General features: G+C 40.9%; 1 protein-coding gene across 1 annotated transcript; it reads left to right on the top strand.

The window, feature by feature from the left end:
* The first annotated feature begins 24,073 nt into the window (after positions 1-24,073).
* LOC103702600 (UDP-glycosyltransferase 88F3-like) lies at positions 24,074-25,994 on the top strand. Its single transcript, XM_039117671.1, has one exon. The coding sequence runs from the start codon at positions 24,311-24,313 to the stop codon at positions 25,715-25,717; it is 1,407 nt and encodes a 468-aa protein (XP_038973599.1). The 5' UTR covers positions 24,074-24,310; the 3' UTR covers positions 25,718-25,994.
* The last annotated feature ends 216 nt before the right edge of the window (positions 25,995-26,210 follow it).

The raw sequence follows: 26,210 nt of genomic DNA, 5'->3' as shown, positions 1-26,210 counted from the left end.
CCTAATCTCAAGAAACAGATCCCTATAATTCTTGGTCGTCCTTTCTTAGCTACAGCCAATGCATGTAGTAACTGTAGAACTGGAGTGATGGATATATCCTTTGAAAACATGAATTTCAAACTAAATGTATTCCATGCCTCTGATCAACCTGCAAGAGAAAATGAGTGCTTCCTAATAGACAAAATGGACGATCTTGTAGAAGAAGCCCTTCCCTACATTCTGGCAGATGAACCTTTGGAAGCATGTTTAGCCCATTTTGACATTGATAATTTTGATTTAAACAAGGCCATAGAAGAAGTCAATGCCCTACTTGACAATCCATCTCCCACAAATTCTCATCCTTCGCGTATCCAATATGAACCTCTTCCTACCCTTTCTAGTATGCCACAGTGCCCTTCCATCGAGTCCCCTCCCAAACTTGAGTTAAAGCCACTTCCGGTAACCCTTAAGTATGCTTTTCTAGGACCCGAAGATACCCTACCCGTAATCATCGCGGCTGATCTGTCTGACAAACAGGAGAGTCAACTTTTGAGTGTACTTGGAGAACACAAACATGCGATTGGATGGTCCGTAACTGATCTAAAGGAGATTGACCCATCCATTTGCATGCATCGTATTCACCTAGAAGAAGATGGAAAACCGACCCGTGAAATGCAAAGGAGACTTAACCCTAACATGAAAGAGGTGGTCAAGAAAGAAGTAGTAAAGTTGCTAGATGCCGGAATCATTTACCCTATCTCTGATAGCAACTGGGTGAGTCCGACTCAAGTAGTACCAAAGAAGTCGGGCATCACTGTGGTCGAAAATGCAGAAGGAGAGTTGATGCCCACACGCACGACCACTAGCTGGCGTGTTTGCATTGACTACAGGAAGTTAAACTCCATGACTAGGAAGGACCATTTTCCTTTGCCCTTTATTGACCAAATATTGGAAAGGTTAGCCGGTCAGGGTTTCTACTGTTTCTTAGATGGTTATTCTAGATATAACCAAGTGGCCGTGTATCCCGAGATCAAGAGAAAACCACTTTCGCATGTCCATTTGGGACATTTGCTTATAGAAGAATGCCATTTGGACTCTGCAATGTACCCGCGACATTTCAACGATGCATGATGGCAATTTTTTCTGACATGGTAGAAAAAATTTTGGAGGTATTCATGGACGATTTTTCAGTTTTTGGCCCCTCATTCGATGATTGTCTCAATAATTTAGCACTGGTTCTAAAAAGATGTAAGAAGACCAATCTAATACTAAGTTGGGAAAATAGCCATTTCATGGTTCAAGAGGGTATAGTCTTGGGACACATTGTGTCAAAAAGAGGTATTGAGGTAGATAAAGCAAAAGTTGATCTTATTTCTAATCTTTCTCCACCCAAATCTGTGAAACAAATTCGTTCTTTTCTTGGCCATGCTGGTTTTTACCGTTGCTTCATTAAAGACTTCAGTAAAATCTCTAGGCCCTTGTGCAATCTCCTTGCCAAGGATACACCCTTTGTCTTTGATGAAGCATGTAAAGAGGCCTTTGAAAAACTTCGATCTAAGTTGTCTACAGCACCTGTCATACAACCTCCCAATTGGACCCTTCCATTTGAACTTATGTGTGACGCTTCTGACTATGCCATTGGGGCAATTTTAGGGCAACGGCTAGAAAAGTTACCTCATGTTATCTACTACACTAGTAAGACACTCTCAGATGCACAATTGAACTACACCACTATTGAGAAAGAATTACCAGCTGCAGTGTTTGCCTTGGACAAGTTTCGATCCTATCTCTTAGGGTCTAAGGTTATTGTGTTCACTGATCATTCTGCTCCCCGGTACCTTCTTTCAAAGAAGAACACCAAGCCTCGCCTAATTCGATGGATCCTATTATTACAGGAATTTAATATAGAAATTCGTGATAAGAAAGGCACCACAAATGTTGTAGCAGACCATTTGTCTAGAATCCTTCTTGAACCTCCTCATAACATTCACCGCTTCATGACTCCTTTCCAGATGAACAATTGTTTGAGGTACAACAAGTAAAAACACCATGGTTTGCCAACATAGTGAACTATCTTGTCATAGGACAAATTTCCGATCATTGGTCCAAGCAGGACAAGGATCGATTCTTTTCGCAAGTTAAGTTCTACCTTTGGGATGACCCCGATCTGTTTAAGTACTATCCTGATCAAGTAATCCGTCGATGTGTGCCGGAATGTGAATTTCAGAGTATTCTTGATTTTTGTCATACCCAAGCCTGCGGAGGACATTTTGGGGGTAGAAAAACTGCAGCTAAAGTCTTACAAAGTGGATTTTATTGGCCCTTATTATTCAAAGATGCCCATAAATTTTGCCAAACTTGTGAGCGATGCCAACGAATGGGTAAAATCACCCATAGAGATATGATGCCACTCAACCCCATTTTAATTATAGAAATTTTTGATGTCTGGGGTATTGACTTTATGGGCCCCGTCCCGCGTTCTTTTGGTTTTGAATACATTTTTGTTGGGGTAGACTATGTCTCGAAGTGGGTAGAAGCAGTTGCCACTAGGACTAATGATCATAAGGTTGTGGTTAAGTTCTTACAAACAAACATATTTAGTCGCTTTGGCACACCCCGAGCTATCATTAGTGATGGGGGATCACATTTCTGCAACCGATCTTTTGAAGCTTTGGTTCGCAAGTATTCAATCACCTACAAAGTTGCCACCCCGTACCATCCCCAAACAAGCGGGCAAGTTGAAGTTTTCAATAGAAAAATAAAACATATCTTAGAGAAAACAATACGCCATGATAGAAAAGATTGGTCTCAAAGGTTAAACGATTCTCTCTGGGCTTATCGTACTGCCTATAAGACTCCTATTGGCATGTCTCCTTATCGCCTGATTTTTGGAAAAACTTGCCACCTATCGGTAGAACTTGAGCATAGAGCTTTTTGGGCCATTAAAAAGTTTAACTTTGATATGGCAGCAGCTGGTTCTAATCGGAAACTTCAACTCAACGAGCTTGAAGAGTTACGCAATGAAGCATATGAAAATGCCAAAATTTACTAGGCAAGGACTAAGGCTTTTCATGACAAATATATTAACCGTAAGTCTTTCGAGCCTAATCAGAAGGTTTGGCTATTCAATTCTAAATTGCATCTCTTTTCTGGTAAACTTCGCTCTAGGTGGGATGGTCCCTTTTTAGTTAGAAAGGTTTTTCCTCATGGTGCAGTAGAATTCAAAACATCAGTGATGGTCGTGTCCTGAACGTCAATGGTCAAAGATTGAAACCTTACATAGAGTGTCTTGCAGATGGACAATTGATTGAATCCCTTGATTTGATGGATCCTATTTATCGGGATAATTAAGAATGTACTGCGTCTGGCTGAAGACGTTAAACTTAGCGCTTGTTAGGAGGCAACCCAATTTTCATAGGTTATTTTTGCACATTTTATTGTCGCAATTTTTCAGGTGTCCTCATATTACTGATGCAACTAAGGTATACTGCTTCTATCCTCCATATGCATCATATTTTCATTCAAAATAAAATAATAAAAAAATAATAATATTTAAAAAAAATACATTGAGGACAATGTCTGATTTAGATTGGGGGTATAGGATTCGAATTTTTTTGAAGAAATTTTTCACATTTCGTATTTTTAAATAAGTTTATGCAAAAAAAAAAACTAATTTCTATGCTTTAGTACTGAAATGATAAACATACAAAGTATTTAAAATCTAAAAAAGCCCAATAACTAGTCAGAAGTAAGTCAATTTGAGTTCTTTTTATTAAAAATTCTTTTAGCGAGTTGTAAGATAATTTTTACTTTAAAATTTCACAACACACATGGCCTACACTTCTAAGGGTTAGGTTCAATATTATGTTGTTAAGTCTGGTAGCAACCTTGAGTCCTGATGAATCATACTTATCTGATTCACTTTTACCTCAAAAAAAAAAAAAAAAAGAAAAAAAAAGTGAATTTAGTCAGGTACATCGAAAAGGGCTACCTATTGTCAAAGGTCAGCGGGCTTGTGATGATGAACCCGAGCATAAGTCCGTAGGGGAGTCTTGATGCCCAACACCTTATGCCATCTGGTGTGGGAGTGTTGACTGAATGCTCGTTACATGAAGGAATCATTACAAGAGTAAAAGTGCATAATTTATACAAAATAATAAAAAAAATAGAAAAAAAATAGAAAAAGAGAAAATAATATTTGACCTTGAAAAAGACGATAGTGTGAAAGCCATTGTTGTAAAAATTCGAGTAAACTGGAATATTATAGATAAAGCCAATGAGGTATTAAAGTAACATCCACAATTCTCGAAATCCTGCAAGATAGGATGATTTTGAATCAGTAAATAAGTCTTATCTGACCAATTCTTGGAAACTACTAGCTTTAGCAGTATTTTGGGGAATCTAAAACCTTAGCTTGTGTATGGTCTAGATTTTACCAAGCACCCAAGTATAAATAAGTTTTACAACTCCCTAACGAAAACTTAATGACTTCAACTTAAGTTGCATACTGACTTAGGATTTGGGCTGACTTAGTAATTAAAACTTTGTGTGCTTTTGAAATTCTTGGCACTTATGCATTTGAAATTAGATTTTATAAAACAATAAAATAAATTCTTTCGACAGCAGTTTGTGGGTATCTGAGTCGGAAACCCTCACGAGACAAAACTCGTCCACTATGGCCACCTAGGGGTTTAAAGCCTTATTGCAGACGGTAAATGCAATCGCGATTCCTGCGAAAGTGAGTTAGTTTTGCTTGAGGACTCGCAAAATGTAGGTTGGAAGGTGTGATAAGTGCTAAATAATGCATAAATTAATATCTTATTCATAGCACTTATCATTATTTTAATTCACATATTTTGTAAATTCAACTAAAAAATGTGTTACCTTCATCATTGCATTTTAATAAATTATAAGAGGTAATTCGAGTTGATTTAATTATTTATTGATGAATGTAGGTCAAGTCAAACTCAATTGGATGATGCCCAATTCCTTCACAAGTTCACCTAAATTTCTTTCCACTCAGTCCAATTTTTTTTCACATGATCCAATTCCCCTATTTCAATCTCAAAAACAATCAATCCCTTCGATCAATTGCCTCACAGATCTCGAAGCATACTATCTTAGTTACACGGATCCCAAAGCCTCATCCCATCTCAGCCATTCATCTTGCATCACCCAACTCCTCTCAAACCCATTGTTTTTCCCATGCGTTGGAACAAAGAACACCATCTTCCTCCACGTTATTCCTTCCCTCCCATTTCCAAAGACTAGAACCGCTTCCACCTGTGATGAATCTCAGCCTTCATCCCGTTAATCCATATCCTAAAGCCGGATCCCATGTGATCTCCATGTCCAAATATAATCCGGATAAACTCCAATCCCCTACATCCGCCACGGAAGAACAGAGATCCCAACTATCCAACCATTCCCTTCCTTCACGGACAGCTCCCATGCGCTCCCAGCCGTATCCCATTCCGAATCACGCTCATCCCGAGTTCCTTCCTCCCAATTTCCGAATCAAAACAACCACTTCACCCTCCACGGATAAGCTCCCAGCCATCAGCCGAGATCCTCTCCTCATCTTTTCCCAGCCGAACGATTCTTCCTAGCCAAAGGAAATCAAATGTTCAAACCCAGCCGAATCCAGATCCTCTCATTTCGGATCATCTCCCAGCCTATCAACGGATGAGTTCATGCATCATCTTCTGATAGTCAACTTTAAAGACCACGCAATAGCACGTATCTAGTAGGATAGTGATTACGGGTATCGATCCACAGGGATTGGGGTATAGTTATTTTTCTTTAAAAATATTTCAAAAAGAAAATTTGTGATGAAAATTAAACTAAGAAATTTGATAAAAAAAATGCAATTAAAATGATATCAGTTTGAGGGAATCTAGGGCAAGGAATTCACCACTAACATCGGAACAAGGATTAATTATATTTTTAATTTATTTTTGGATAAACATGCAAATTGGCTACAAGCCTAATAAGCATTCGAATAAAATTTCACAAAAATAATTTGGGCATAATCCATCTTCAGTTGGCATGAAATGTCTACCCTAATCTAAGGTGGCAGCACATCGCATCTTCCCTAAGCATGGACTATCTTATATTTACCTAGTGATCATGAAGAACAGTTGTACGAACATCATACTTAAAATCACAGAAATTAAATATGATTCAAAAGAAGATATCCATTAAAAACAATAAGTTCATACAACCCCAAGAATATAAAATAAAATATAAAACCTGTGTCCCTTTGTTAGGGCTGCATCCAGCCCTGGAGAAGAGCTCAGGCTTCCATGCAGTGGTGGACGGCGGCAGCAGCACAGCAGCAGCAGGTCCTTCCTTCTTTATTTCTTCCTTTGGGAAATATTCGCAAAATACCCAAAAGGTTTCTCTCTCCTGGCTCTATGGGATTCGGCCTGTGAACCCAAGCTTCTTCTTCTCCTGGTGAACTATGTGGGATTCCGCCTCTAAGAAGTGATGATGGGAGCAACCCCCGGTGGGGGAAGAGGGAATGCCCCCCGGTGGGGAAGGAGGAATGCCCATCTCGGTTCATGCTGGGCCTTTTTATAGGCTGCAGACCTCCTTCTCCTCCTTCTTATTTCACGTCGAGATAAGGATAGATTGAAGCTGGATGAAGTTGCGAGATCTCTGCTGGCTCTAGTCCCGATCGCTTGAACAACCTGTGAGGATAATCTCATGTTTTGTTTTGTTGTAACAGGAGATCCGGTAAAGATGAGTTGGCTGGGAGCTTATCCGTGGAGATGGGAATGAACTGGGAACGAGATGAGAGCTGGGGGATCTGGGAGGTGATAGGATCATGCTATTTCACGCAGAGGGGAAGAAGTTTGGATGCTCATCTGGCTGGGAGGAAATCCTTGGACTGCGGACGATGTGGATCATGCACGCGTGAGCTTCTTCCGTGATGCTCGGCATGGCTGGAAAATAGGGGATGGTGTGGATGCATGATTGGTGCATACGGCTGAAGATGCGGAGAGGATGGGCTTAATCCATGGGCGATGGAATTCCGTTCCGAATGGGATGAGATCTAGATGCTGGGGAGATTGGTTTTGCATCGCGGGAGGAGTTGGGAAAGATGTGGATTGGCTCACGGAAAAGGGGATACAGTTGTTAGCTTTGTTTCATAACAGGGGAAGAAGTTTGGATGTGAGCGTGGGGAGGATGAGGATGATAACTTCCGGCTAAGATGCGGCTGGGAGGATGAAGCCAGATCGCGGATAAAGCTGGGAATCCTAGGGATGATGTTCATGGCTGGGAGTGTGAATAGAGGAGTTTGGATTCGGTTGAGGACGTGGATGAAGATAGATCAACGAGAGAAGATGGTGTTGCTGGGTTCATGCAGAGGAAGGATGAGATGAAGATGAATCTATTGGATAGATTCTAAACTATTAATCTGAATGCTGGATAAGGATTTAAGGAGCAAGAAGATCACGGAAGAAGAGGGAATGAGCTGGAGCTTTATTCCGAAGGAAGAGGATGCTGGCCATGGGACAGAGACGAGTCGCCGGGAGGAGATGGATTCGGCTCTGTTTCGTTGGAACATGGGAGAAGGGGAGGATGGTCCGGAAGACGTTGAGGTGCTGAAATGGAGACGTGAGAGGATCTCGAAGGTTGATGAGGATTTGAGTTTATCATGCGGACGTGGAAGGGAATTTGGGGAGGACGTGGAAGATGGTCCGGAAGGATGAAGCTGCGCTTGGGGGCGGCTGGGTTAACGGGATGATTACGAACGGATTGAACATGAAACAGGGGAGATAAGTTGGGATCTCGGCTGAAGCTGGGAAGTCTGTGGGATTTGATTTTATCCCGTGGAGATATAGACACTGGGAAGAAAACAGAATGAAGGAGCTGGGGTTAATCGGGATGATAGCAGACGTTGGGAAGAAGTCTGGGATCCGGTTGGATTGGATGATGCACGGGATGGCGTTCGAAGAAGAAATCTGGGTGGATAAAAAAGTTTAGATGTGGCTCTGTGAACGGCGTGCACACAAGCTGAAGAGTGGGTTTGAGAGGCTGAATCATAATCTAAGAGGACCTGATTCATAGGGTGTGTGTGATTTGGGTTCAGGGGTCATCCCAGATGAATTTGATTCGACCTGCATACATTAGATGGACCAATATAATCAAGCAAAAATCGAATTATTTTTAATAATGCAATGATGAAGATAATTCAATTTTTAGTTGAATTTACAAAAATATGTGAATTAAAATAATGATAAGTGCTATGAATAAGATATTAATTTATGCATTATTTAGCACTTATCATCTTCCCTGCTCCACGTCCGCAGCATTTCAGCCGTTCGGATTGACTCCATCATCCACGAGTTCGCACGTTTTCTTCCCCTGTTTCGGAGCAGAGCCAAGATCCTCCTCTTCATCCACAGATAAGCTCCAATTCTAGCAAATCTTAACATTCCAAGCTTCCTTTCGATTCAGCTTAACTCCATCGTCCAACGGATGAATCCCTTGCATCTCGGAACCGAGTCTTTTCTGCCTTGATCCGCGTATCTTTCCCAACTTCCGGATGAATCCCAGCAAGCCATCCGCATATCAGAGCTTCTCAGCATCCGTATATGAACTCCTGAAGCCAAATCCCACGATCTTCGCATCCAGCATCATCCTCTCGAATCAAACTTCTTTCCCGCGTGCATCCCATCGTCCCTTCATCAGGGATCAAGCCAACCTACGCGTCCAGCATCCCGAGCCACACAGATTCCCCTGTTTCGGAACAGAAGCTCAGATAGGTTCCATCTATCCTCCCATTCGCGAAGACTTCATCAGCTACGGATATTCCGCGTCCCAGCCGGATTCTTAAGCCTCCCAGCGTACGGATTAACAGCAATATCTTCCAAGCTTAGCATCCATTCACCGTCCACGTGGATCCAACCTTCATCTCCTCCACGCGTCTGCTCTCATCCCTTGCATCCACGTCCGCCGTTTCTCTCGTTCACGGTTTGATTCCAACCTCCAGAATCCCAGTAGCTTTGATTCGAAGTTATCCTCTGCTTGAAGTCGGGGATGGAGCAGTGAGGAAGAGTGGGTATAAAAGGCCATCAGCCTTTGGCATGAGGGGGCATCGAAGGTTCAGCAAACTTCTTCCATCCAGAGCTCCCACTGTCATCATGCCATCTTCTTCTCCTTTCTCACACTGAGTTCCCACGGTAGCCAGAGGGAGGGATGATCCGAGATCCTGAGAAGTTTCCACCGAAGCCAGAGAGGGGAGAATACGACGGGAGAAAGGAGGCTGCAGTGATGGATGTCCTCTGTTTTGCCGTTGCCACCTCTATCTGCCACTGCATGGAAGCTTAAATTCCCAACTAGGGCTGGATGAAGCCCTAACAAAGGCGACAACGGTTCTTGTATTTTTTATTTTATTTTTGAAATTGTATGAATTTAATTGATCTTATTGAATATCCTTTTACCTCATACTTAGGGTCTGTGATTTTAAGTATGATGTTTATGCAAGTATCCTTCATGATCACTAAGTAAGAATAAGATAATCCATGCTTAGGAAAGATGCGATGTCCTGCCACATTAGTGTAGGGTAGACATCTCATGCCAACTGAAGATGGGTTTTCCTTAAATTACTTTTGTGAATTTCTATCTGAATGCTTATTAGGTTTGTAGCTAATTTGCATGTTAATCTAAGAATAAATTAAAATACAATTAACCCTTGTTCCGATGTCAGTGGTGAATTCCTTGCCCTAGTTTTTTCCCAAACTAATATCATTTTCATTGCATTTTTTATTAAATTTCTTAGTTTAATTTCTTCACAAACTCTTCCTTTTAAATATTTTTTAAGAAAAACAACTATACCCCAATCCCTGTGGATCGATACCCGTAATCACTATCCTACCAGATACGTGCTATTGCGTGGTCTTTAAAGTTGACTATCACTCCATCAACCCTTGAAGAGTGAAGCAATCTTGACAAAGAAGAGAGAAGTCTCATCAAAGCAATAACTATATTCTAAACTCTTCTTTGTAGCTCATAGTTGTTATATTTGCTCATCTAGGAGTTTCAACTTTTTTCTTGTTCTTAATCACCTTGTAAAGGTTTGTTGGTGAGCCCGTAAAACCAACGGTGTAGGTTTGTTGGTGAACCCGTAAAACCAACTGTGAAGGTTTGTTAGTGAGCCCGTAAAACCAACATAGATTTTTGGTGACCCTGAAAAACCAAAGTGCAAATATTTTTGGATTGTGAGCCCGGAAAACAATCTAACTGTAATCCGTGGGATTATAGTGAATTTCCAAGGGGTCGCTTGGAGAGTGGACGTAGGTGCTTAGGAGAGCACCGAACCACTATACTTCTTGTGTGTTTGCATTGTGTATTATTTTAACTTCACTCACTCATCAATTAACTCAATTAAGAAAGTAAAAATTTAGAGAAACCAATTCACCCCCCCTCTTGGCTTGTCACCTTGGGCAACAAGTGAAATCAGAGCAAGGTGCTCTCATAGTATTTGTTGATCTCACAATCAAGAGACAAAGATCATGACAACCCAAGTAGGATGTTCTATGAGCAAGGGGCAATCCACAAATAGACCTCCTCTGTTTGTTTAATGGCACTAATTACACATACTGGAAAGCTAGGATGAGGATATTCATTCAAGCTCTAGACTATGAATTGTGGAATATCATAACTAGAGGACCACACACACCCACAATTAGTATAGAGGGCACAATCATTCCCAAACCAAAAATGGATTGGAATGAGAGTGATAGAAGACTAGCACAACTAAATGCTAAAGCAATTAATGTACTTTACTGTTCGCTAGATGTAAGTGAATTCAATAGAATATCTACTTGCATCTCCGCGAAAGAAATTTGGGATAAACTAGAGGTCACACATGAAGGAACTAATCAAGTCAAGGAGTCAAAAATAAATATATTAGTACATAAGTATGAGTTGTTTAAAATGGAATCCACTGAGTCCATAACTGAAATGTTTACTCGATTCACGAAAATTATAAATGGGCTAAAAAGCTTAGGAAAGTCTTATACTAACTCTGAACTAGTGCGAAAAATTCTCAAATCTCTACCAAGAGTTTGGGAGGCCAAGGTAACTGCAATTCAAGAAGCAAAGGACCTCAATACACTGCAATTGGAAGAACTTCTAGGATCACTCATGACCCATGAGTTGACAATGAGCAAAATTCAGAAGATGAGGTCAAGAAAAGAAAGACCATTGCCTTGAAGTCTACCACTCCAAAACAGGAAACTGAATCAGAAGAATCTGATGATGAGGAGAAATATGATGAAGAAGGAATGGCTATGCTTGCAAGAAAATTCAGAAAATTTATGAGAGGAAAGAAGAAATTTCATAAAAGGAAGCCCTTCCTCAAAGGTAGCTCAAGCAATAAAAAGGGTAAGGACAAAGAAAAGGAAAGGGAAACACCAATTTGCTATGAGTGTAACAAGCTCGGGCATTTCAAGATAGATTGTCTGGAATTGAAATGGATGGCAAGAAAACTTAAGAAGAGGAATCTCATGGCTGAATGGAGTAAAAGTGAGGAGTCAAGTTCGGAAGAGGAAGATCAACAAGAGAAGGCCCAAATCTGCTACATGGCCAATGACGATGAGGTAGATTCTGGACTTGAATGTTATTTTACAGTAGAAGAGTTACATGATGCATTTTTAGAACTCATGGAAGAACACAAGAAATTAATCAATAAGAATAAAGTTCTAAAAGATGAAAATCAATCTCTTATCAAAGAAAACCTAAAACTATCTAATGACTATGAAACATTAAGTAGGAGATTCACCAATGAAACCAAAAGTCAAATTGCCGAAAATGTCAAGTTAAAAGAAGATGCAGAAAAATACAAATCCTTAGTGGACAAGTTTACACTTAGCTCAACTAAATTAAATATGATTCTTGATAGTCAAAAAGTTGTATATGATAAAGCTGGGTTAGGATATAAAACAAATAGGAAACAAAAATACTTAAAGAACATATTTGTGAAAGCCAAAAATGAAAATATAACTTGTCATTGCTGCAATAAAGTAGGACATAAAGCATATGAATGTAATTATAGAAAATCTAGCTACAACAAATTGAGTGATAATTATAAGTTAAAATCCAAGAAAATTTGGGTTCCAAAAGGAACATCAGGCACTAACCCTAAAGGACCCAACATAGTTTGGGTATCTAAAGCATATGCTTGATCTTGATTGCAGGGGTGTCTTGCAGCTAATAAGGTGGATAAACGATGGTATCTAGATAGCGGCTGTTCAAGACACATGACAGGTGACGTAAAACAATTTGTCACCTTGGAATCTAAGAAGGGTGGAGTGGTGACCTATGGAGACAATGGAAAAGGACTTATCATTGGAAAGGGTTAAATTTATATTACTCCATCCACCTTTATAGAAAATGTTTTATTAGTTAATGGTCTAAAACATAACCTACTTAGCATAAGTCAATTTTGTGATAAAGGTCTTAAAGTCACATTTGAAGCCTCAGTATGCATAATCACAAATCCTAAAGATAATAGCATTGTACTTATAGGACAAAGACAGAGAAATATTTACATGCTAGATCTTCATGATTTAGGTAAGAAAAATGGATTATGTTTAATTACTAATAAAGAAAGAAAAAATGAAACAAGTTGGCTTTGGCATCGTAGACTAGGACATGCTAGTATGGACTTAATATCAAAACTAGTCAAGAAGGATTTGATAAAAGATGTGCCAAAATTGATCTTTGAAAAGGACAAAATCTGTGGACCATACTAATTAGGAAAGCAAACAAAATCATCCTTCAAATCAAAGAATATAGTATTAACCACTAGGCCTTTTGAACTCATACACATGGATCTATTTGGACCTACTAGAACCGCGAGTCTAGGAGGGAAGAAGTATGGACTAGTTATAGTAGATGACTTCTCAAGATATACATGAGTTTCATTTCTTGCACATAAGAATTAAGCATTTTCAGCATTCTTGAAATATTATAAAAATATCATAACTGAAAAGAAGCTCATCTTAATAGCAATTCGAAGTGATCATGGAACTGAATTTGAAAATCAACATTTTGAAGAATTTTGTAATGAAAATGGTATCTCACATCAATTTTCAGCACCTAGAACGCCTCAACAAAATGGAGTTATTGAAAGAAAAAATAGGACCTTGGTAGAAATGGCATGCACAATGTTGTGCGAATCAAATCTTCCAAAGTACTTTTGGGCTGAAGCTATAAGTATTGCTTGCCATATTCTAAATCGGGTTTTAATACGACCTATAACCAAGAAAACTCCTTATGAACTTTGGAAGAATAAGAAACCAACTGCTAAATATCTTAGAGTATTTAGATGTAGATGTTTCATTTTAAACAATGGCAAGGAGGATCTAAGTAAATTTGATGCCAAATCAGATAAAGGTATCCTCTTAGGATACTCTATATCTAGCAGGGCATACAGAGTATTCAACAAAAGAACTCTTGTAGTTGAAGAGTCAATTAATATCATTTTTGATGAGTCTGATAGTAAGTCTCCTAGGAGAGAAAATACTCTTGATGATGATGCAGGAATTATTGACTTTGAAAAATTGAATCTTGATGACTTGCCAAATCAAGAAAAGGAAAATGATCGTGTGCCACCACAATCTCAAGACTTGCCAAAGGAATGGAGGTATACATATGGACACCCTAAAGACTTAATCATTGATGATCCATCTCAAGGGGTAAGAACTCGATCCTCTCTTAGAAATTTAAATGACTATCTTGCTTTTGTTTCACAAATAGAACCTAAGACTTATGAAGAAGCTGAAAAAGACATAAATTGGATAAATGCTATGCAAGAAAAATTAAATCAATTCAAAAGAAGTAATGTATAGACATTAACTGAGAGACCAAAGCATAAATCCGTAATCGGAACAAAATGGATCTTTAGAAATAAATTAGATAAAAATGGGGTAGTTATAAGAAATAAAGCTAGACTTGTAGCTAAGGGATACAATCAAGAAGAATGGATAGATTTTGAGGAAACATTTGCTCCCGTGGCCAGATTAGAAGCTATTAGATTACTTCTAGCTTTTGCATGCTTCATGGATTTTAAATTGTATCAAATGGATGTAAAAAGTGCCTTCTTAAATGGTTTTATAGAGGAAGAAGTATATGTAGAGCAACCTCCTGATTTTGAGAATCATGAATTGCCAAATCATGTGTTTAGATTACATAAGGCACTATATGGATTGAAACAAGCACCTAGGGCTTGGTATGATCGACTAAACAAATTTCTACTGAATAATGATTTCAGTAGAGGAAATGTAGATAAAATACTTTTTCTCAAAAGAAAAGATAAAAATCTGCTAGTAGTACAAATATACGTAAATGACATAATCTTTGGTGCTACTAATGATAATCTTTGCAAAGAGTTTGCTAAATTAATACAAGGAGAATTCGAGATGAGTATGATGGGAGAACTAAATTTCTTTCTCGAATTACAAATCAAGCAAACTAAGGAAAGTATCTTTATTCATCAAACTAAGTACACAAAGGAAATTTTAAAAAAGTTTGGAAATGAAAATCACAAGAAAATAGGCACCCCAATGAATCCCACTAGTAAGCTAGGCAAAGATGGAAAAGGGAAAAGTATAGATATGAAGCTTTATAGAGGCTTAATTGGATCTTTGCTTTACCTTACTGCTAGTAGGCCAGACATAGTGTTTAGTGTGGGAATATGTGCTAGATACCAATCAGATCCTAAGGAGTCACATCTAAGTGCTGTCAAAAGAATCCTTAGATATTTGAGAGCAACCACAAACATAGGTTTATGGTACTCTAGAGACTCCTATCTAGATTTACTTGCATATTCTGATGCAGATTTTGCTGGTTGCAAATTAGATAGGAAGAGCACTAGTGGAAAATGTCAATTTTTAGGAAATAAATTAGTATCATGGTTTAGCAAAAGGCAGAATTCAGTAGCATTGTCAACGGCTGAGGCCGAATATATAACTACCGGGAGTTGCTGTGCTCAAGTACTATGGCTCAAGCAATAACTAGAGGACTATGGAATTAAACTAGATAATATTCCTATAAAGTGTTATAGCACTAGTGCCATTAACCTTACCAAAAATTTGGTTCAGCACTCTAAAGCCAAACACATTGAAATAAGATATCATTTTATTAGAGATCATGTGCAAAATGGGAACATATGTATTGAGCATGTATGTACTGAGAAACAATTAGCTGACATATTCACAAAACCTTTAAGTGAAGATAGATTTTGCATGCTTAGGAGGGAATTAGGCATATGTGATCCTTTTGATTGAAGAGATATAAAAGGAACAAGTTGTCTTATGATACTCTCCTCCCATTTTGAAAAACCCATGAAACATTAGTCAAACTAGCCATCTATAGACTCCTTACTCATGTATCATTGTCCCATAAAGAATTTGTAAGGATTGAAGGAAAGGAAGAATTTTTTTTAAAAAAAAAAGGGAAGAAGAGAGAAAATTTTTCTGAACTGGGGCCGACCCGAGCCAGAATGGGGTCGACCCCACGTTGAGTCGACCCAAGAAAAATCTGGGGTCGACCCAACGGCGGGACCCTATTTTTAAAGAGGAACCCGTGAGCTATTCTAGGGCACTGTTTCATCTTGTCCTCTTCCTAAAACCCTATTTTTCACTTTCCAATCCCTTCCAATCATCTACAAACAGTGCTAGATTGCTTCTCTACGCCGTTAGATCAAGGCCTAAGGAAGGATTTGGTGAAAATGGGACCCAAGCGAGCCGTTGCTAAGAGATCCGGAAGAGTTTCACGCCCAACCCTTATAGATAGACATGCTAGAGAGTCTTCTACAGTACCTCCACAAGGTGAGACACGTGTAGAGCCTCCTCCTCCTCCCTCCCCTTCAGTTCAACTTGCAAAATATGCGGGGAGACCGGTTACCACGGGGAGAAGGATCCACATCGAATTTTTGGAACAAGAAGGGTTTCGTTTGGGGGATTGGATCCGAAGGCAAGGATGGGAGTATCTTTACTCCCTAGATTTGGTGACCTACCTGGGCTTGGTTCGTGAGTTCTACGCCTTCCTAAAAGTTGGACCGGGAGGGCTTATGTCTGAAGTCCGAGGAGTAAGGGTTAGGGTCTTGGAAGAATGTTTGAGTGAGCTGCTCCATCTCCCCTGCGAAGGTGCAACTCCAGAAAAGCTGGAAAGCAAGTTGAGAGCTCTACAGTTGATCTTTGAGAATGATGATTTTGACTATTCCGAAAATGTGATAGCTAGCTCTCTATCAGCTGAGATGAGGTTGTTGCACAACTTCATAGGTCGGATTTTGTTTCCGAAAAGTGAGAGATTTTATCACATATCTGAGCAAGATTTGGTCATTATGGAGCATGTCATTCAGGGCATTCCCCTGATCCTCCTAGCTATGATGATCAGGCAGATGAGAGAGGCTATATGCAAATCGAGAGTTTTCCTGCCCTATGGTATATACTCATCCTGGTCTTCCGACAGCATGACATATCAGTGGAGGAAGAGATCTCCAGGCATCTATTATTTACCGACACTTACACTGCACGGTCCCTAGTTCGCATGGGTTATGAGAAGGTGAACGGGCAGTGGGTGTGTGGAGGAGCAGGGATACATGCACCGGAGGGTGATGCACTAGAGGTTGGAGACCCCATCCCTGAGGCTGAGGTACCTGAGGATCATCCTACGGCACCTTCAGAGGCTGGCCCATCGTCATCCGTACCCACGGGGTGCACGAAGGAGTTTTGAAGTAGGATGACTGAGCTTGTGTTAGCTCAGGTGAGGACTCTCTCTGATGGTTTGACGAGCAGGATGGACATTATGACTGCTGAGATTGGAGACCTCAAAGAGCAGGTGGGAGCATTACGGAGAGAGAGAGAGGCTCATGGTCCATCTGTGCCCCGAGCAGCTGAGTCGGAGGTTTCGGCACAGAATCATCCAGCTCAGCGAGGTCCACGCCAGACTCAGTCCCATCAGGCTCTACCTTCCCTCGCCACTTATACTAGGAGGATGAGGACTAGATCACAGCCCTTAGATACCCCCTAGGCTGATGTTAGCATTATGATTAGTGCCTAGGATTTATCTAGCTCTTATATGTATTTTGCCTTGTTGATGTACTTTGCACTTTGATTGAAGAACATTGTATTTTTGACATTAATGTACTACAATGTTCCATTTTGATCAATGAAACTTGAATGTTTATTATTTACTGCTTCTACTTATCTATTGCCATGCACCTATTTGATGATAACAAAAAAGAGGAGAAGTAAGAAAAGAAAGAAGTTGCAATAAGTTGACAAACAAGTTTGAAAATTATAATAGGAGATAATATACACTTAAGGGGGAGCGATATGTAACAATGAAAATGTTAAAGTCTAAACTTCTAATCAAATTTTAGAATTTGGCACATACCTCTCATACTTCGATACATAACCTGAAACTCTTGCTTTATCTCAAATTTTTGAAGTTTCATCTTTAACCAAATATAAAAGAAAGGGGGAGAAAATCAAAAGTTCAAATTGGCATTATTTGGATGAAAAAGGGGGAGACTTCACTCTCAAATTTGAAAAGCTAAAATTCAACAACTTGAGCTCTTCTAAAATAAATTTTCTAATTTTAAGATATGTATCAATCTGCTCATACTCAATATTTTGTAATCATCAAAAAAGAAAAAATTGAGGATGATAGTGTTATTTTGATGATTAACACAACCATTGAGGAATTATTTAATTAAATACTACAAGTTAACATGATACATCATTACTGAGTTTGACACTCTCGATACATTAGAAGAATGAGATCAAGATGTCTTTCAATGATTAACAATGAGATACAATTTGCGATAGAAAAGGGATAGTGAATTCTAAATTCTAATTCAGCAAAGTTTAAAGTGAAACGCACTCTTAAGGGCATAATAGTAATTTTCATTGATAAAAATATGTAGCACTACCATGGCATACATTCAAAATTGCTTGAAGTATATTTCATTGATTGTATGGATGAATCTAACCTTAAGATGCAGCAAAGTGTGGAATGAGTCGACCCCAAGAAAGGTGGAGTCGACCCCGGCACATTATGGAACCATCAGGCACACCTCTGCGAAAATGGCACGGATGAATAGTAGTGGAGTCGACCCCAAGCATGCTTGAGTCGACCCCATCTTCAAGCCTCAAGAAAACGAGTCTCTGAAATTTACTGAGAGGGCCGACCCCAAATGGAGCCGACCCCAGGAATACTTGAGTCGACCCCAATGGAGTCGACCCCAACTGAACATGAGTCGACCCCAAGGCTGTGTCGTTCAAAACTGTATCTCTGGAATTCCTGAGAGGGTCGACCCCAATGGAACTTGAGTCGACCCCTCTGTAGCTTGAGTCGACCCCAGTAAAAAATAGATGAAAGATAAGATTCTGTGTTTCCTGAGAGGGCCGACCCCAGTGTAGCAGGAGTCGACCCCAGTGAAAGTTGGGTCGACCCCACTGAAAGTTGAGTCGACCCCAAGTCTGATGAACAGTAGTTTGAGTCGACCCCAGAAAAGTTTGGGTCGACCCCAGCACGGGCAGAAGCATAACGGCTAGTTCTGCAGAAGTACTTTTTGTCCTCCCTACAGCAAGTAACGGCTAGTTTTTGAAATCTAACCAATGGGAGGTGTCCAATAGATGAGGGAAACTATTTAAAGTGACACTATTCATCAAAGAAGACATCCTTTTGAAAAATATCAAATCTTACATAAGAAAGACAAGAGCCCTATTCTTCTTCATCCAAGTGCTTCATTCAAAGAGCCAAAAGGAAGTGATTAAGCAAATTCCAAGAAATATTAAGAGCTCCATCAACCCTTGAAGAGTGAAGCAATCTTGACAAAGAAGAGAGAAGTCTCATCAAAGCGATAACTATATTCTAAACTCTTCTTTGTAGCTCATAGTTGTTATATTTGCTCATTTAGGAGTTTCAACTTTCTTCTTGTTCTTAATCACCTTGTAAAGGTTTGTTGGTGAGCCCGTAAAACCAACGGTATAGGTTTGTCGGTGAACTCGTAAAATCAACTGTGAATGTTTGTTGGTGAGCCCGTAAAACCAACATAGATTTTTGGTGATCCCGGAAAACCAAAGTGTAAAGGTTTTTGGATTGTGAGCCCGGAAAACAATCTAACTGTAATCCATGGGATTATAGTGAATTCCCAAGGGGTCGCTTGGGGAGTGGACGTAGGTGCTTAGGAGAGCACCGAACCACTATACTTCTTGTGTGTTTGCATTGTGTATTGTTTTAACTTCACTCACTCATCAATTAACTCAATTAAGGAAGTAAAAATTTAGAGAAACTAATTCATCCCCCCCCCCCTTCTTGGCTTGTCACCTTAGGCAACATGAGGTATTTAGCTTCTTGGATGGCTGTCACTTTAGCTTTCCATGTGCGAGGGAGAGAACAAAGTACTTTCCTGACAAGATCACTGTTAGAATAAGTTTTTTCAAGGCTTTTCAAACCATTAATGATATCAATGAATCTTGTGAACATGCATGTGATAGTTTAAGATGATTCCATTTTAAACTGTTCATATTTATGTACAAGCATATTGATCTTGGATTTTTTCACTTGGTTGGTACCCTCATGGGTAACCTCAACTCTATCCTATATTTTCTTAGCAGAGATACAGGTAGAAATCCTATTGAATTCATTTGCATCTAAAGCACAATAAAATGCATTCATTGCCTTAGCATTTAGTTGGCCCTTTTCCTATCATTATCATCCCAATCTTTTTCGAGCTTGGGAATAGAAATATCATCTACAATATATGTGGGAATGTGTGGTCCATTTATTATTATGCTCCAAACATCATAATCTTGGGATTGTATGAATATCCTCATTCTAGCCTTCCAATAGGTATAGTTTGTTACATTGAACAAAGATGACCTATTGGTAGACTGCCCTTCACTTAGGGTAGACCCAAATTGAGTTGCCATTTAATCTTTTACTTTAATTAGATTGGATAAACAATTAATAGTAGGGCATCTGCTCTGATACGACTTGTTGCCCAGAAGACAACCCAAGAGGGGGGTGAATTGGGTTCTAATTAAAAATTAGATTCTTTAATTTTATCTAATGAGGATTATGAAAGCTTTCTTGATTTTAAGCAAATATAATTAAATAATCTATAAGAAAGCAGTAAAGAAATAAAGCAGGATAAACCACAACACAAATACAAGATTTTTATAGTGGTTCGGAGCCAACCTTGCTCCTACGTTCACTCTCCAAGCTTTCCTTGGGAATTCACTATAATTCTAAGATTACAACCCGGTTGTTTTACAAGTTCACAACCTAACTTGTTGTTTTCACAAGATCACAACGAACCTGGTCGGTTTTTTCTGGCTCACCGACTAAAACCACTCCGTTTATTTTTTCGGGCTCACAAACAACCCAGTTGGTTTTACGGGCTCACCAACCAAAACCTACACCGTTAGTTTTACGGGCTCACCAACAAAATCTTAACCCCTTGATTCAATCCCCTGATTGAATCAAGTAAACAAATATCAAAGAAGTAGAGTTTAATGATTACAAGCTTCTGAATAAGTAGATATAGCAATGTAAACAAAATGTAAAGGAAGAAGCTCTCAAACAGATTTTGCTGATGCAAGACTTGGCTTCTCCTTTATTGGATCCTCTCTTGAATGCGCTGGTAGTTGAGGATCACTTCAATGAGCCTTTAATGTGAGGAGTGCTCTAAAATCGCTTGGGATGCAATAACTCCTCTTTTCCACTTTAAAAGGCTCTCACTTCTCTTTGGTGGTTGATAGACTTGAATGCTCTCAATGGAATGTCTCTCTTTTTTGTTTATACTTAGAACCACCTTTTATAACTTAACTCCTTGAAAACTAGCTGTTAGAGAGGAGAAAAGAGCCGCTCTGACAAAACTGCGTGTCCTGACAAAGTATCCATTGGGATTGGAGTCGACTCGCTCGTCTCGGAGTCAGCTCGACTGAAGCAGGAGATGCCTTGAGAAAATTTGGAGTCGACTCGAATTCAGGCTCTTACAAAAAAGGCTCTCTGTCGATCCTGTAAGAGACGGCTCGAAGGAATCGGAAGTCGACTCGCCCACGGCATCTTCAGAAGTGAAATACCAACTCTTTTCCAGGAGACGGCTCGAGTAATTCCAGAAGTTAGCTTACGTTCTGGTCTGTGCAAAAATGTCCTCGGCCATTTTCTGTAAGACTTGACTTGTGAACAGTTCGAGTCGACTCGGCCACTGTGCCGAAGAAATTACTTTGTGGCTTCAATTTGCGGGAGATGGCTCGAAACTTTTGGGAGTCGGCTCATGCACTATACCTTGAAAACTCATTCTCTGTTTTTCTCTGTAAGAGTCGGCTCGTGAACAGCTGGAGTTGACTTGACCTCTGCGACTTGGAAATCCGCATTTGAAATAAGATGTGAAATTTTGATTAATATTGCTATTGAAATGAGTATTCTTATTGTATGTATGAGAAAATTGGTTTGATGAGGATATGTGAAAGCTCTCTAGTCTCACTATGATTTGGGCCAAGTCAATGAGATTAATCGTTGTCCACATATCAGAAACTAGCACTACAAAAAAATAATCTTTTTTGGTGCTTTTTAGAGCCTGTACCGACGGTTAAAAACATCGATAATTTTGGTGCTGGCGTTTTCAAAAGCATGGCAAAAACGTCGGCTAGGTGGGAGTGGAAACTTTTTTTTCGATGTTTTTGAAAAGCGTCGGCAAAAACAAAAGCTATGTCGATGCTTATAAGCGCCAGCCTATTTTGGAGTCCGCCGATGCTTATAAGCGTCAGCCTTTGCCGAGCAACCCCATATACAATACGATTTCAAAAATTGGGAGTATGTTGTTGGAAATTCAATAATTTGTCGGAAATTCAACCCCATATATAATAAGCATCAGCATGATCATGCCCAGGAAATACAAGCTCGGAAATATGTTTCTTTTAACAAACTCCATTACTAAGATGTTGCAACAAAGAAATATATAATCTCATTTGAGTGCTAATAATAATTTTTTTTTTACAAATTACAATAAATTACATATAATCTTATCAAGGATGTTTTTTTTACAAATTACAATAAACTGCAAAAGATCCCCTAACCCCATCCCTAACCTCATCTGGGGTTTCATTTACAAATTACCAACAAAAAGATCCCTGATGCAAGTTTCTTTTCTCCCCTCCCAACAAAAAAAAAAACATATGGGTATCTACCAATTACCTGCTCTAACCCCAAGAGTGCCCACCTTCTTCAAACCTTTCTTGACGATGAAGCTGGTGCCGATGAAGAAGCTCGAGGAGAGAGTGAGGATGAGGCCCTTGATGCTGTCGACGGACCTCCCACTGTAAGACTCCACCCAGCTCCTCCCCGACGCTGCCTCTGGTGCCATGGCGGAGAAACCCTATCAATCTAGCTGCTACCGCAAGATCCCCGGCCTTCGGGGGCAAAGAGATGGCGGAGGGGCGAATCCGCGGTCCCGGTGGGTCATCGCCGCTTCTATCGCTGTCGGTCACTTTTGTCTTCTTGAAGATCTAGTGGCAGTGAACGGAGGCCTCGCGGAGAGAAGATGCATGCGGAGGTACCATAGGATCTGGGGCCAGGGTTTCCATCCTCCCCCTCCTCTCTCTCTCTCTCTCTCTCTCTCTCTCTCTCTCTCTCTCTCTCTCTGAGGATTTAGGTTTCCAACCGTGGGATCTAGGGATGGTTTTTTTTTTTTATATATAACGAGACTAGTTGAGTGTCATGGGGATTCCGACGACACTTTTAAGCGTCATCTCCCCACTCCCTATGTTCGCATCCGACAACGCTTAAAAGCATCGTCTACGCTTTTCTCATTTTTTTGGCCTCCGACGATGCGTAAAAGCGTCGTCTTATGGTTTGCTTTCCCCACCCACCCAATTTAGCGCCGTTTTCTACCAATGCAACTTAGAAGTGTCGGCAAATTTTGGCACTGGAGCCAAAATTACCGACGCTTTTGCCTAGCGTCGAAGTGTATGCGTCCGCACTGTCCCTTTTTTCTGTAGTGTAGTTTCTTCTAAATATGATTTGGTAGCCATTACGAATACCTTAAAATTATCGAGGAGAGAGCGATTTGATTGGAGATAAAAAAAACAAAATTCAATACTTTGCGGCACTTAAATTGGTATCTTTATGGCAATATTTGCCCTCACTTAAATAATAAGTTTGCTAACGGATTCTTGGCAAATCACCTCCAGGATACAACAAAGCCTTACAAAATTATGTAAATACCAATTCTGAAGAATCCACCAAGAACTCTCTAAGAAACTGTTTAAACGTTAAAGAAATAAAAGTTCTGAGAAGAAAAGAAAAAGATGCTTTTTTTGTGGCAAGGCCCTATATTTATAGTCAGAATAGATACAATGCATGGCAGCTTTCAATAGTAATGCAACTCTTCAATGTAAATCTGATGGCTAATAACCAACGTCTGTCCCATAATGTTGAACAGGTGCAAAAGCATCTTAATTTCTAATATCACAAGGTTTCAATTTTATATTGAAATTTATCTGATAAAAATACTGTGAAAAAAATCTTCGGAAAAAATAACCGTCATCGGTCAATGACTATTATGCTCTACGTTAGGATCAGTTTTGCAAACGATCACTTGCGAGAACTTTCTACAGTCACCAATACCGGCTTCTAAGTCTGCCTCAACACCTCGCCGATCCCAAAATTTCCAAGTGGCTCTATTCTCCAGGGCGTCACTGCTTACGTTGACGAAAAGCAAGCCGAATTTTCTAATTTCGCCATACGATCTCGTTCCAAATCCTGTTGTCTTCGTCGCGGATGCAACATCTCTCTTCATCTTCTATATACCCAACAAACACTACTTGTCATTAATTGGACCATCTTGTTATTTCACCGCCAACCTGCACTTTTACTTTCGAGCTGGTTCATCCATCAACAACGCGACGTTCCTCATCAAAAAGGAAACCGGGACAAGAAATATCTTAACCCGGGCGAACTGGAATAGAACTCTGAAAAGTATATTCTAAGAGCAGCCACAGACTTGGACTACAAGTAATATAAACGCAGCCGGTCCGCGCGTTCTAGTCTCCTTTCTTTATGATATCTCTTTTTTTCTGAATATGTTGGCTGCACCCAAACTCCGGTCAGGTGCCGTTATACTAAAAAAAAAAATTCTCAACTCCGGTCTCCTATTCTATACCCATAATATACATAGTGGCATAAGTGGCCCGCCTCTCCTCAACTCTATCTCTAGCTATCTCTAGCTAGTAGCTCTTCCTCAACTCTCCCATAATACCTTCCTCTCGGTGCTCTATTAGCCGACCACTAGTTTCTAACGATGAAGGAGATGGTGGTGCTCTATCCAGGGACGGGCATGGGCCACCTGGTGCCCATGGTGGAGCTGGCCAAGCTCTTCCTCCGCGACGGCTTGGCCGTCACCGTCCTCGTCATCAACAACCCATTCAGGCAAGGCTCCGACGACTCATTCATCGCCGCCGCCGCCTCCGCTCACCCCTCCCTCTCCTTCCACCACCTCCCTCCCGTCTCCCTCCCCCCCAATCCCCTCATGTTCGATATCCTCCGCCAGGCCACGACCCACCTCCGCCCCGTACTCACCTCCCTCTCCGAGACCTCCGCCGTCCGCGCCCTCGTCGTCGACTTCTTCTGCACCGAGGCCCTGGACGTCGCCGCCGAAGTAGGCCTCCCCTCCTATATCTTCTTCTCCTCCGGCGCCGCCAGCCTCGCCGCCTTCCTCTACTTTCCAATCCTCCACTCCGCCACTCCTGGCAGCTTAAAAGATCTCGGCATCGCCCCGATCAACTTCCCCGGCCTCCGGCCGATTCCGGCGTCCGATATGCCGGCTCGACTCCAAGACCGGAACGACGAGTCCTACAAACGTTTCCTCTTCCTCTTCGAGCGCTTACCGAGATTCGACGGCATCTTGATCAACACCTTCGAGTCGTTGGAGCCGCGGGCGGTCAAAGCCCTGAAAGACGGTATCTGTCTTCCCGACCGTCCGATGCCTCCGACCTATTGCATCGGGCCGTTGATTGCCGAAGGGAAACCATCAGAGAAGCACGAGTGCATCACGTGGCTGGACTCGCAGCCGAAGGCGAGCGTGGTGTTCTTGTGCTTCGGGAGCAGGGGCTCCTTCGCCGCGGAGCAGCTTAAGGAAACGGCCACCGGATTAGAGAGAAGCGGACAGAGGTTTCTGTGGGTAGTGCGGGCCCCACAGAACGGAGACCAGACGGCCAAGCCTCCCGGGCCACGGCTCGAAGCGGATCTGGAGGCGATTTTGCCCGTGGGGTTTCTGGAACGGACCAAAGACAGGGGTCTGGTGGTGAAGTCGTGGGCCCCGCAGGTTGAGGTGCTGGCCCACGAAGCGGTCGGCGCTTTCGTGACCCACTGCGGATGGAACTCGACGCTGGAGGGGGTGTGCGCCGGGGTGCCCTTGATCGCCTGGCCTCTCTACGCGGAGCAGAGGATGAATAAAGTGATGCTGGTGCAGGATATGGGTCTGGCGGTTGCGGTGGAGGGATACGATAAGGAGTTGGTCAGAGCGGAGGAGGTGGAGAAGAAGGTGAGGTGGGTGATGGAGTCGGAGGGAGGGAGCGAGTTGAGGAAGCGAGCGGCGGCGATGGCAGACAAGGCGAAGGAGGCGTGGAAGGATGGAGGGTCGTCCGAGGAGGCGTGGGTGGAGGTGGTGAAGGTTATCAAGAACGGTGGCAACGGAGTACGTGGATGACTGGATTTCTTGCGCTAAATATTCAGATAGCTTTTTATTTTTTTAAGGATGCTTGTTATATCTTTCGTTGAAATAATATAGATATGAAAGTGATTTATGTATTCGAGCAAATCGAAAGGTCCAAACTATATAAGGACTATGTCGAACAGGGTCTTTCTGGATACCCACCAGTTTAGGTTTGAGTTGTGGAGGCTTACTTTTGTTTTCCTACTTTTTCAATCAGCGCCTCATGAGCTATACATTCCATATACAATATATTGTATTCTTAACTATGCTAGCTCTACGTGACCATGATTGTTGTAAGATGCATGGACCACCTGTTGGCGAACTTGTTGTACCAATTTCAAGAAAAAACTGCAAAAAAAAAAAAAAAAAAAAAAAAAAAAGCTAGACATGCTACCTAAGACACTTTCTTAATATATTTATTTTTTTAATATGAATTTTATTAGGATTATTATCCCCAAGATTACATTTTCTACATTTTAAGCCGCAC

The sequence above is a fragment of the Phoenix dactylifera genome, unplaced genomic scaffold, assembly GCF_009389715.1.
Source record: "Phoenix dactylifera cultivar Barhee BC4 unplaced genomic scaffold, palm_55x_up_171113_PBpolish2nd_filt_p 000257F, whole genome shotgun sequence".
Taxonomy (NCBI): Eukaryota; Viridiplantae; Streptophyta; class Magnoliopsida; order Arecales; family Arecaceae; genus Phoenix; species Phoenix dactylifera.
This window is presented reverse-complemented; position numbering and strand designations above follow the sequence as displayed.

Bases quoted from the DNA above. Each gene is read 5' to 3' on its own strand.
- LOC103702600 (XM_039117671.1), top strand. From the start codon at position 24,311: ATGAAGGAGATGGTGGTGCTCTATCCAGGGACGGGCATGGGCCACCTG.